The 12824-nt window shown below is 39.8% G+C and overlaps 1 protein-coding gene across 1 annotated transcript in view; it reads right to left on the bottom strand.

Moving 5' to 3' along the window:
- Positions 1 to 3327: 3327 nt before the first annotated feature.
- The window catches only part of FAM53A (family with sequence similarity 53 member A), a 38918-nt gene continuing 29421 nt past the window's right edge, over positions 3328 to 12824 (bottom strand). The window contains 1 exon segment of the mRNA XM_042459148.1: positions 3328 to 6430. Within this exon segment, the coding sequence (XP_042315082.1) occupies positions 6116 to 6430 (315 nt within the window). The 3' untranslated portion in view covers positions 3328 to 6115.

Genomic DNA, 12824 nt, shown 5'->3' on the forward strand with positions numbered 1-12824 from the left:
TTTATTTGTATTTTCCTACCTCTCCCAATGGATTGAGGTGGGATTACAGCCGTAAAAGTAACAGTAATATCTAAAATACATACAGTATTATAAAAACAGTGAGTCAACTAAAATTTAAATCGCAACAATAAAAATAATAAAACATCATTTAAAATATACTATTACATCCAGAAGTGGGATTTTCTTCAGTTCTTTATAGAAGATCGGGTGGGTATGCCCGCCAGAAGAGATCTGTCTTTAGTGCCTTCTTAAAGGCATCTAAGGTGGTGATAAAATGGATCTCTTCCAGCAGGTTGTTCCATAACATGGGGGCCATGGCGGTATATGCTCTGTGGGAAGTTGTTGTTAGTCTACCTTTGAATAATCTAGTAGATGCTTCCCAGTTGTTCTGAGAGTGAGGGGCAGATTATGTAGGGAGAGGCTTTCCCTCAAGTAACTCGGGCCCAAGCCATGCAGGGCTTTAAAGGTGATAACCAACACTTTCTATTGTGCCCGGAAGTTAATTGGCAGCCAGTGTAAAGATTTTAGAACTGGTATTATATGGTCTGACCTGGATGTTCCAGTGACCAATCTGGCTGCTGCATTTTGAACCAATTGAAGCTTCTGAACTTGGTACAAAGGTAGCCCTATGTAGAGCGCATTACAGAAATCTAAGTGAGCGATTACCAGTGCATGTACCACTGTTTCAAGGTCCTTTCGGTCCAGGAAGGGGTGCAGTTGGCTTATCAGCCAAAGCTGGTACCAGGCACTCCTGGCCATCGCATCTACTTGAGATGATTTAAGTTATGTCTTCAATGAAAAAGAGAACATTGCATCTCTTTCCCCCTAAATCAATTTCTATTGCTTAAAAGCTAATGAAACTCTGGATCAAAACAGGGATCAAAACAAACTTCATCCCCACTGAAAGCATCAGCCACACTTTCTGGAACTTTTCTCTTCATCAGATATAGCTATTGTAGTGGAATTCTATTGCTGTCGAAAGACTTACTGTATATACTCGACTGTAAGTCGACCTCATGTATAAGTCGAGGGCAGGTTTGGGGGGGGGGCAAAATTATGGATTTTCATATGACCCTTGGATAAGTCGAGGGTGAAACTTTGGGACATGCAACAATGGATCTAAATGATGAAGCAAAAAAAAAAATGCCAAAGAACCTACAAAATTATGGCAAGCATAACTGTTTTGGCTCACACTAAAGGCTGGATGGAAGAGAGAGAGGTCAGTACTTCCAGGGCAAATTGCTCTCTTGCTTTTCACAAGAGGATGGTTCCCTTTTTAATAACAGTTAAAATACAGAATTTACATCGACCTGTGGATAAGTCGACCTAGGTTTTTGGGGTCAATTTTTTGACTAACATTTCTAGACTTATACATGAGTATATCCATATCTGTCAAAATGACTTTAATATCTTCCTGTTTTTCCTCAGAAATTAAGGCAGGTCTAGCTTCCTGCATCTTGCACATACAGTCATCTTAGCATCCCCATGCTCATCTCCAAATTCTCCATGTGAGTGGCTTTTAGAAGGCCTTGTTGGTCTTTTCTGTCCTCAGTCTTGTAGAGGAAACAGGTTTATCATTACTTGAAGAGCTCATGAAAGTCTGCATTGTGTGAGGTTTGTGCGCCCTAAATGGACTCCTTCCTTTCAGAGAAACTAAAATTTTTTTGCTTCTTTGCTTGTGATAGCCATTTTCTTCGCCTGCTGTATATTTTGTGGGAGGTGGCTTGTTGTCTGATGCTGCTCTCAATAAGTGTGCTTTAACAAAACATCATATAATATGCCCACAAGTACAGCATTTTCATTTAGTTTCATCCCTCTTTAAAACATCTTAAGACTTTTCACACTTTTGTAACACCAGTTCTTTATAGACCACTTTTCTTAACCACGTGGTTAGAGGTTTTGTGAAGTAATAGGGTTTCTCCCCCCTCACCCTTAAGACCTCAGGGAGAGAAATAATTCCCTCCTCTTTTAATGCCCCTTTTGTTATCTATTGCCTAGCAATTATTAACACGAGTGGCCCCTTTTCTGTGATTACATATCACAGTAGTTTTAAGGTGTTTCAGCTCAAAAGATTTCATAAGAGAGCTCTGGTGGCACAGTGGTTAAATGCAGCCACGAGACTTGTGAGCTTGATCCCAGGCAGGGCTGTCAAGTCCACTCATGCAAAATCCACTCATGAGTAACCAGGTTGTTGAAATACATAGATATAGATGGGTACATCTGGCTTAACGAGACTAATGTGTGAAAGGGATCTAGGAGTCCTAGAAGACCACAAGTTGAACATGAGTTAACAGTATGATGCGGCAGCTAAAAAGGCCAATGGGATTTTAGGCTGCAGTAATAGAAGTATAGTGTCTAAATTAAGGAAAGTAATAGTGCCACTGTATTCTGCTTTGGTCAGGTTTCACCTGGAATACTGTGTCCAGTTCTGGGCACCACAATTTAAAAAGGATGTTGAGAAACTGGAGTGTGTCCAAAGGAGGGCAGCTAAAATGGTGAAGGGTCTGGAAACCATGCCCTATGAGGAACGGCTTAGGGAGTTAGGGATATTTAGCCTGGAGAAGAGAAGGTTAAGAGGTTATATGATAGCCCTGTTTAAATATTTGAGGGGATGTCATATTGAGAAGGGAGCAAGCTTGTCTTCTGCTGTTCCAGAGAACAAGACCCAGAACAATGGATGTAAGCTACAGGAAAAGAGATTCCATCTCAACATTAGGAGGAACATCCTGACAGTGGAACACACTCCCTCAGAGTGTAGTGGAGTCTCCTTCCTTAGAGGTCTTTAAACAGAGGCTGGATGGCCATCTGTTGGGGGATGCTTTGACTGTGAGCCCCTGCATGGCAGGAGGTTGGACGGGATGGCCCTTGTGGTCTCTTCCAACTCTATGATTCTATGATATGTGGTATAGAAATGTACTTATTGATATAAGCAACAAACTGAGGGTTAAGTATTGGGTCTAATTAGACCTCATCACATTGTCTTATCATATACAGTACAGTCAACTGTAGTTTTTTTGTGGGTTTTTCGGGCTATGTGGCCATGTTCTAGCAGAGTTTCTTCCTGATGTTTCGCCAGCATCTGTGGCTGACATCTTCAGAGAATACAGTCAACTGTTCTGCTCTGACACCCCGCCGCATGTATAGCAAAATCTGAGAGACCTCAAGTACTGTTGTTCCTATTGGCAGTATGACATGTGCGCAATCATGGTGGCACAGCTGTATGCATGTACCACCATTGGGAAAAATAAGGTGGGGCCATCCATGGCAGCTTCAATCCACAGATGGCAAGCTCATGAAAGAAGAAAGCCAACTATACATCATTTTACAGAGAGAATGCTTTACAATATTTATCCAAATTGTAGAATGTGTACATAGATTTTATCAATGATAATACTTTAAACCATTTTATTCACCATGCTGGATTTATTTTGTATGCACTCTTTGTACAGGCTCATAGACTGTTCCTATAAATTGTACTTTTCATGATTTGATGTTTTTTCCCCACATGGTACGGATCCATCTCCTTTTTTTATGGTATTCATGCTTTTTATATAGTAATTTTCTGTCATCAGGTGTACGTTTCTTCTTTTGGGGGTTTCTTCTCCCTCCCCTCCTCTTAAGAAGAAACTCCTTGGCCTCTGTTGAACTCCTCCTCAGCACCTTATTTCTCTTGTACAAGGCATTTTTGATACATTTGAGGGTGTTCTTCACAGCTGTCTCATCTTCCTGGTGGACTTTTCTTGGCTGTTCACATGCCTCAAGGATTCCATGTACAGAACTCTATGGCTTTCTCTTACCACTCTATGTCCATGGCCATTATTCAATGCTAAACTTAGGGCTGTTGGAATAATTGGTTCCTCCTAGATTTGGTTTTTCACTTCTCTATCTTAGGGTGCCGGGAGTCTTTCTGAATGCACTTTCACAGTCTCTCTCTTGTCTTGCTGCTGCCACCACTCTTTCTGGAGGTTTTGTGATGAGAAGGCAACATCCATCATTTCTATCCAAATCATATTCAGAAAAGGCATGTATTTCATATGGAATGAGATATGGAATGAGATAAATGCTTTCTTCATTCAGCAACCTTTTAGGGCAGCTGTAATCTCTGGGAGACTCTCTGTTCACTGCTGGGTAAAGATAGCAGGCTACTCATCACAGCTTTTCTCTGCGGTGAAATCTCTATTCTTCATCCCAAAGATGTAAGGTCATCAGCAGCAACTTCTCCTTCTGAACTCTCCTAGGGCTCTTCAGCATCCCCGTATGCAGTATAGCTTCTTTCTTTGTTTTAAGCTGGTTGGCTGTTGTGGCTTGATGCTTCAGTAACTCATAATCACAACTCATCCAAGGGGCTCTCTATTCTCTGTTCTTACTAGGGCTTCTTCATAGGGTTTGCATGCTATCTTCAACACCCATGAGTGGATCTACATGGCCATTATTATTATTATACAGCCATTTGTCATTAGCAGCCCCAAAGTTGGCAATAAAAATAATTCTGTCATTTAACTCTCTTCCACTCACATGCATCTTTAACATATACATCTCTAAGGATTCCGGTACATACACTGGAAGCATGTGGCATATTTGTTGTAGTGCTTAAAACTTCTATTTCCCACAGAAAACGATCTGCAGAGCAGGCAAAATGGCATACCTTACATAGATACCCCACTACCCATCAGTAGGAAATTTGTCTTGTGCTTCAGAGACATCAGATCAGCAATGAACCACTTCCAATTAACACAACTGGATCCTACAAAGAACACAAGAAACTGTGACATAAAAATAATTACAATTCAGACAAAACTGTAAAGCAAAATGCATTTAATTTAAGGACTAGTTTTCTTCTAGTATTGCTGGAAAGATTGCCTCTGGGGAACTCACCATTCCAAAACCTTCCTAAAAGTTCAAGTGTTTTTGTCATACATTCCTCTTAACCACAGTAGGTAGGCAATGACTTGCATTCAAGTCCACTCAAGTCCTCTTCAGTTGTTCTGTTTATCAAACATGTGTTGCAGAGGAAGCATGCTAACCTTGCTGCACTCTGAAGGGCAACAATTTGAAAAGGAGGTTCCTTGAGAGCAAATACCCTGATTTTTAAGGTTTGTAAAATGTGTGGAGCGCCTCCATGGCTCTTCAGACTGTTGCCTCTCATTTGCTGAGAGTGATGGATCTGACAATTGAGGTATTAGCACTAGTACATTATCTTGTGCTCCCTTTACATGCTGAATAAACATATTCAAAAATGCCCAGAAAGTGGTCAGTAAGCACTGCTTCAGGCATCACAACAGTTTAACTAGGGCAATATTATAAGATATTATAAAATAAACTTTAGAAGGTTTAGAAAGTTTTGATAGAAAGAACCTTAGTGCTGATTCACAGAAGGTGCTATGTGGCAACATTCTTTTAGATATGAATATTCTTATTCTTCCTATGTTCCCATTAAAAAGTAGTACATAAAGGTAAGGTATGCATGTATCCAGCTACACATGACTGTAGATCTCCATGCTTTGGGCTGCTCTTAGAAAGGCTATTGTGGCAACTTAGTTTGGCAAGTGTAATCTGGTTCACATACTACTTATTTTACCCAAAGAGAGGCAAGTGCAAATCAAGGAACATTCAATGGTGTCACTGACATATGAACCAAGTTCTACATATATGCAAAGCCATGCCAGCAAAGAGTTCCAAAACACTCACCACATAAGGCAATTATATGCTTTGGACCAATCACATATGGCTTGCTAGAAATTTATTTATGTGAATCACTTCCATCCATGTTCAGCTATTTAACAAAAGGCTAAATCCTGCATAAACTCACTGCAGCCAGCTGCAGCACTGATCCTCTTTCAAAAATTAGTTTCAAAAATATTCACTCTCTAGAGCTGGAAAGGAAAGAACCATAGACATTAGGAGTTGTCTAAATCAAAATGATTTCCTGACATATTACTTCTAAAGTGTCCATGTGTACATCTACAATTAATTGCTAATTGTCCTCATGACTCTCCACTTCCTGATTCTCACTAAAGCAGTAGGCAGACTGCACAAGGTGGAGGAACTCAGGAACATAGCATCATCACCCACTAACATTTCTGGTACAATATACAGGTTTTAGCATGCCTTTGGCTCAATTATTTTCTATCTGCTCTAGATCTAGGGCCTCACAGTCCAGAGGAAAGATGCCTTCTTCGGTGCTCTCACAGTCACTGGTCTCTTCTTCACTTTCGCACATGGCAACCACTTCCACGGAACTCGTGCTGAAGTCAGCTTGCTGTGAGCTATGGTGCCAGACAGCACTTGGCTGCTCTTTTTCTAGACTGAAACGAGGAGTGATTATGTTCATAAAGTCATTTGAGTTGCATGGAGAGGAGACAATGGTCTTCATCTGTGTATCATCGTCCTCATAATCAAGTGAGCAGAGACTTTTTGTATTTTTTAAAGTCTGCAATTAAAAAGCATGTAATCAAAAATTAAAGGGGCTAACAAAATAGAATATTCCAATATTTATTTGTCAATATGCATTTCGAGGGATATTGTTTATGACTTTTTAAAAACTCAACATGGGCTAATTATATATTTGCTGGCCAACAACCTATACAGAAAATTATATATGTTCAGTTTGAATACCTTTGCAGCAACTGATACAGTATTCGTCATTACATTATCATGGCACTGAACACAACTGATGGACTCATGACTTCAGGGTATGTATGTAAGGTGTATATAAAAGATAAATTAATTTTGTATTTAGACTTGGGTCTCATCTCCAAGATATCTCATTATGTGTGCATATACAAACACAGTTATTAGTCTGCCCTTCCCATACGCGAGGGATCTATTTTGGACCCACCCACCCCACCCACGAATATGGGGAAAAGAATGTATGCTCAAGCCCCATAGAAAATAATGGAGCGTGCAGCGCGGGTACACACCCCATTACTTCTGCCGGGGCTTGCCTTCCACATAAGCTCAAAGCCACAGAAGGTAAACCCGCCTATGAGGAGGGTCAACTGTATATCCAAAATCCAAATCATATCTGGTCCCAAGCACTTCAAGAGGAAGGAGACTCAACATGTATGGTATTATATGCCTTATAGTGCAAGAAAGGGTGGATACAAATAAAATAAATATGTATTTGTTCTCTTCTTTTTCTTACTCAACTCTCCTTCCTGCTCTCTATTAAGTGAAGCTGATCAGGAGCTCAAGTCAGGTCTCCTCAATAGCAGGAGGCAGACTGCTATTCCAGGAAACCAAAGCCCTGGGCAGAATTTCTTAAATGTAATACTGCCTATGCTACAGGTGACAAAGGGCTTTCCAGAGTGCAGTGTGGCAAACTACTTCTAAAGCAAAATTATTCAGCCAATATTCACTAGGCTTTGGGATGGCTGGGCCCCAGACTGCTGAGATCCATTCCATTCCATTTTACTTGGAGACTTAATAAAAACTGTTTCTGAGTTGGATGTTTTCAGGTTATGATTTTGTGTAAATGAATTTGATTCACAGCAAATGTAAACAGCTTTTGAGGCCTGCAGTTCACTCACAAATCAAGGTATAATTGAAATAAATCAATGCATTGTCCACAAAGGCTTGCACACCTCTTTATAAGACAGTCATTTGTAGTTCATTCCTTGTGCACTTAGTCCCTATACAGACCACCCTGAAAGGCCAGCATGTGGGTAGAGTCAGGGCACAGCGTCCTGATGCTGTGACTCCTCCCCCAGGGTGCCATGATGCCAAGTGCCACTCCAGACTGCGGGCAGCATCATGGTGCGCATCTGGCGCTGTGTCCAGATGATGCAGCACCGAAGGGGTAACATACAGCTGTGCCGCTGGCACCCTTTGGAGGACGCAAAAAGGAGCCACTTTTCTACAGCTCCCTTTTGCACCCTCCAAAGTCCTGATTGGGGCCACAGCGTGAGGTTGCTGTGGCCCCAATCGGATCAGGAAAGGGGCGGTCCGTAGAGCCCCTTAGACTGACTCGTAACTGTAAAAATTTAGAGAATTAATACCACAATATTATTTATCTTTCCTCATAAGAATGCAACTATATATAAGATTAGGAGGCAGCATGGTGTAGTGGTTTGAGTGTTGGACTGTGAATCTTGAATCACTGCTCAACCACAGAAGCCCAAGGGGGTAAATTTGAGCAAGTCACTCTGCCTCACAGAAAAGCAATGGCAACCCCCTTCTGAATAAAACCTGCCAAAAACCAACAACAATCAGTGTTCAGTTCACCTTAGGGTTGTCCTAAATCAGAAACAATTTGAAGACACACAACAACAACAACAACAACAATAACATCATCATATAGGGTTGCAGTCTTAATTATTCAACTTGAAATCAAAAGTGTATTCCACAAATTTCATATAAATACTGTTAATCAAGTAATAATAATACTTCTCTACACTGAATTCTGTGAAAAGCTGATGAATGTTTCCACAGAGATAGGACAGGAGGAAAAAAGGCAAGGAAACCATGAGAGATTACTAGACGTTTTGTAAGATGTCATGATTGAAAAATTGATAATCTGTAGATATAATAATTTTGATTCAAGGATTCCCTAAGGCCTGAAAATTATGTCAAGGGTTCCTCCAAGGTAAAAAGGTTGAGAAATACTGATCCAGAGTATTTTGATGCAACAACTTGCTCACAAAAGGAACCTACTCATCTGCAGCGATTTGGCTTGAGGTATTACTACAGTATCTCCAGGGTAATACTGATAATCAGTAGATCAATGAAGTTCAGAAATAAACTCTCAGTTTTTAAAAACCACACCATCACAGAACTCTACTATACTCTGTAAGAGTTTAATTGATGTCACACATTCATAGGGGGAAAAACACAGACAGCCTAGTCCTGAGTAACTTTTTCAACGATATAGTCATATTATCGTATTATATTAAGCAGAAAGTTTGTGACATTCAATAAATGCTACATTTAATAATTAATACATCACTCATGTTGCAAACATGTTTAAGTCATAATATTCACAGCTGAGTGGGGACAGTCAATGTTAGCATGTGTTCTGCTAAAGAATTCTATTTGTAAAATGCCAAAAGGAAAGGACAATTTCCCAAAGCTTTTACTCTTGAAAACTTCTTAAACTTTCTGTATAAGCCCTTTGCAAAACGGTGGCTCAGTTACATTACTGTTTGGGGGCTAATTTCATCTTCTGACATACTGACAACCCTTCTGAAAGGAGGGAAAGCATGAGATGCTCTACATGTCTGTCACCTCTATGTTGCTGTTTTAAATTCTTCCACCCACAAAGAGTGAATGAAGTGTTACCACTTGGGCTGGTGTTCCATCAATATATTGATGTTACCTCACATTTCCACAAACTAATCCCAACATAGCAGTGAGCATTACGTCTGGAGAAAACACTGGGATGGATAGAGACAAATAGAAATATTAACCAGAGAATATGCTGTTTAGTCAAAAGATTTAATGACTTGAGACGGAGATATATAACTTAGTCTGGATTCATTTATTTATTTTAAGCCATTCTCCCAACATGGGACCCAAGGTGGCCTATAGAATAGATTAAAACAGAGCACAGCTAAAAACATTTCCCCTGGATTCCCTCTGAAGGTTCAGGCTCAAAGCAACAGCTACATGTTCAGTGACTAGCAGCATCTTTTATTAAATTTTTCTGAGTTACCAGACCCAGCTTCAGTTACACATGCACTAGTTATAGCCAGACTGATTCCTGCAGTGCTCCATGTGAGGCTGATGTTAAAATCTGTAAAATATGTAAAAATACTTTTTGTGTTTTTTTTTAAATCTATGCATAACTGGTTTTTAAAAATTATTTTTGCTTTCCTGTTCCTACAATATACATGTTATTGTTTGCTGTCATTAATTATATTTTTATTGTATATGTTTGAAAGCTCCTTTCATACAAGGACTTTGGGAAAAAATGAGCTATATGGCCATAAACAAAATAACAATGGGCCCTGATGTTTGCTGCACTGATAAGACAGCCAGCTCTGCTAATATTCAATCATTTTCTGGCAACACAATCTAATTCATAATCTATGGTCCCATTGGAAGCTGAACTACCACCTGATTTGCCTCAAGGTAAAAAAAAAAAAGAACAGGTACAGGGGAAAAGACTTCTTCCTTTCTCTTTACCAGCTAATGCAATAAATTGTGGCAGTCTGGAAACTTGCAGTCCAGCTTTGCATACCCAGACAGAAAGTAACATCTGAGGGTAGTTCTACATTCAAGCTTGATAGGTCATAGGTTGTAGGGTAGGCAGTATGAAATCAAACCAACTTCAACTATGGAAGCTGTTCTGCTTTTTGTGAAGATGAGGACTGGCCACCTTAACATCTGACTGAACTTGAGAAAGGGATAGTAGCAATGTCAGCCAAAGGAACCAAAAACGCAAGGCCATATCCCTCTAATCCCATGAAATATATCTAGGTCTCAATGGCCTTGAGCAAGGTGTTCTGGGGAGCAATGGCAAAAAGGAAGCAGTAGGGGACAGGAACAGGAAAATTACTGCATTCACTGATATCTGTCCTGTTTTGTCACAACTTCCAAGTATCAAGCAGATGCAGCAAAACACCATTGAGATTATCACCTAGGGAAAAGGAAGGAACAAAGCAAAGTGTTCCTGTTCTTATCCCAGCTTTATCATGACACGCTTATCCTGTCCTTCTCCCATCAGTGAAGTGGAATGGCTCTGTTACTTTGTATTAACATGAGTTTCCGTTAATACAAAGTGATGGGGGCCATTCCACTTCACTGATGGGAGAAGGACGGGAGAATGACACAATAAGTGTGACGTCTTATAATAATCTTTGTGCGATAAGGACGGGAGTGATCCACTTCACTGCTCTCCTTTTCCCCATGTGATAATCCCACATGTTAATTCTTCTCAATGCTTATGGGCCCAACCAGGGTGGATTTGATTGAAATCACTACTCTCAGAAAGACTCAATTTAATCATGCGATTTCCCTCCACGGAAAAGGACACGCTTCCTTGCTATAAGCTTAATACATATTTCACCCAAATCATCGTTACTGAAGACTCCTTCTTGCTAGTATAATATTAATATATACAACCAGATGAAGGTTTGATTGTTATGATAACAACTTTTCAGATTAGTTTTACAGTAATATAAAAAAATACTGATTTGGTTATACCATTAGAAACATATCATAGTTATGAAATTATTGTGAAGTGGATTATCTCCAGTTTAATAGGTTAATCATTCATATTTGGACAACTTTTCTGCTGTATTTTATTGGAAGGAGAAAAATGATCATTACCTTAATAATAACAATTTAAATCATTTAATTCAATTAAAACAATAACATTATAGCTTATATATTCTTGTATTTGCTTTCATTTTTACTGCTTGCCCCTCCCTCCTCAGCTTTTTCTGCAGATCTATTCCACATTCAGTCTCTCAACAATCTCTTCACAGAATGTTTTGAACCTTAAGAGGTGTTGATTCTGTGTGAAAACATTTGCAAAAGAACAATGGGATCACGATCTTTGTGGACACAAATTCACAGTTTTGAGAACTGAAAGACCAAGTATCTGTTGCAATATCCTCTAGACAGAAAACTGCCAAATAATCTCACAGAAACCTCTGGAAAAGCATGACATTGTGAATTGATTAATGGAATCCATTTACCAAAAAATTTAAACACTGCATGAATATACATTCTCATGCTACTCAATTAAAAACTAATCCCAATTTTATGATGCATAAATTTTCCCAGCTTCGCCATGAAAGCTGCTGGATGACAGGGACGTAGCCAAGGGGGGGGGGTCTTGGGGTCCGGACCCCCCCTTCCATTAGAAAAATGAATGGTGCGTGCTGCTGCACCGCTGCGCCCAAGCCCCATTATAATGGTGTCACTTAGTCTGGATCCCCCCCCTTCCTAAAATCCTGGCTGAGTCCCTGTGGATGACCTTGGGTAAATCACATGCTCTTCCAAACCTCCTCTGAACAAATCTTGCCAAGAAAACCCCATGACAGATTTGTCTTAGGGTTGCCATAAGTCAGAAATGACTTGAAGTTGCCTTAACGTAGAAATGATACAACAAACAACAAACCTTTGGACCATAATGTATCTTAAATAGAAAACTATCTTTAGATCTTCAAAAAGCATTAATTTTAAAAGTTTAAAATTTTAAAAATCTGATTTTAATTTTTAAAATTCCAAATAATAATAATAATAATAATAATAATCATCATCATTTATTTTTATCCACCCTAGGCCCAACACAACACCACTTGAGACTGACACATGCTTACATGCAACAAGAAGCCATGCATTCTTGCAATTCACTTGTAAGGGAAGTGGCATCATTCATGGTATCAAAGCCTGAACATATCAGGGACAGCTGAATTAAGATGGCAGCTTCTTACAGCTAAGCAGGACTTGAACAGAGACATTAGTGAAGGCATAGAATCACAGAGTTGGAAGAGAAGGGCCATCCAGTCCAACCCCCTGCCATGCAGCAAATCACAATCAAAATACCCCCAGCAGATGGCCATCCAGCCTCTGTTTAAAGACCTCCAAAGAAGGACACTCCACCACTCTCTTAGGAAGTGTGTTCCACTGTCGAGTAGCTCTTACTGTCAGGAAGTTCCTTCTAATGTTAAGGTGGAATCTCTTGTCCTGTAGTTTGAATCCTTGCTACACGTCCTATTCTCTGGAGCAGCAGAAAACAAAGCTTGCTCCATCCCCAATATGACATCCCTTCAGATGTTTAAACAGGGCTATCATATCCCCTCTTTACTTTTTCTTCTCCAGGCTAACATATCCAGTTCCTTAAGCCTTTCCTCATAGGGCATGGTTTCCAGACCCTT

Source organism: Sceloporus undulatus, chromosome 3 (assembly GCF_019175285.1).
Source record: "Sceloporus undulatus isolate JIND9_A2432 ecotype Alabama chromosome 3, SceUnd_v1.1, whole genome shotgun sequence".
Taxonomy (NCBI): Eukaryota; Metazoa; Chordata; class Lepidosauria; order Squamata; family Phrynosomatidae; genus Sceloporus; species Sceloporus undulatus.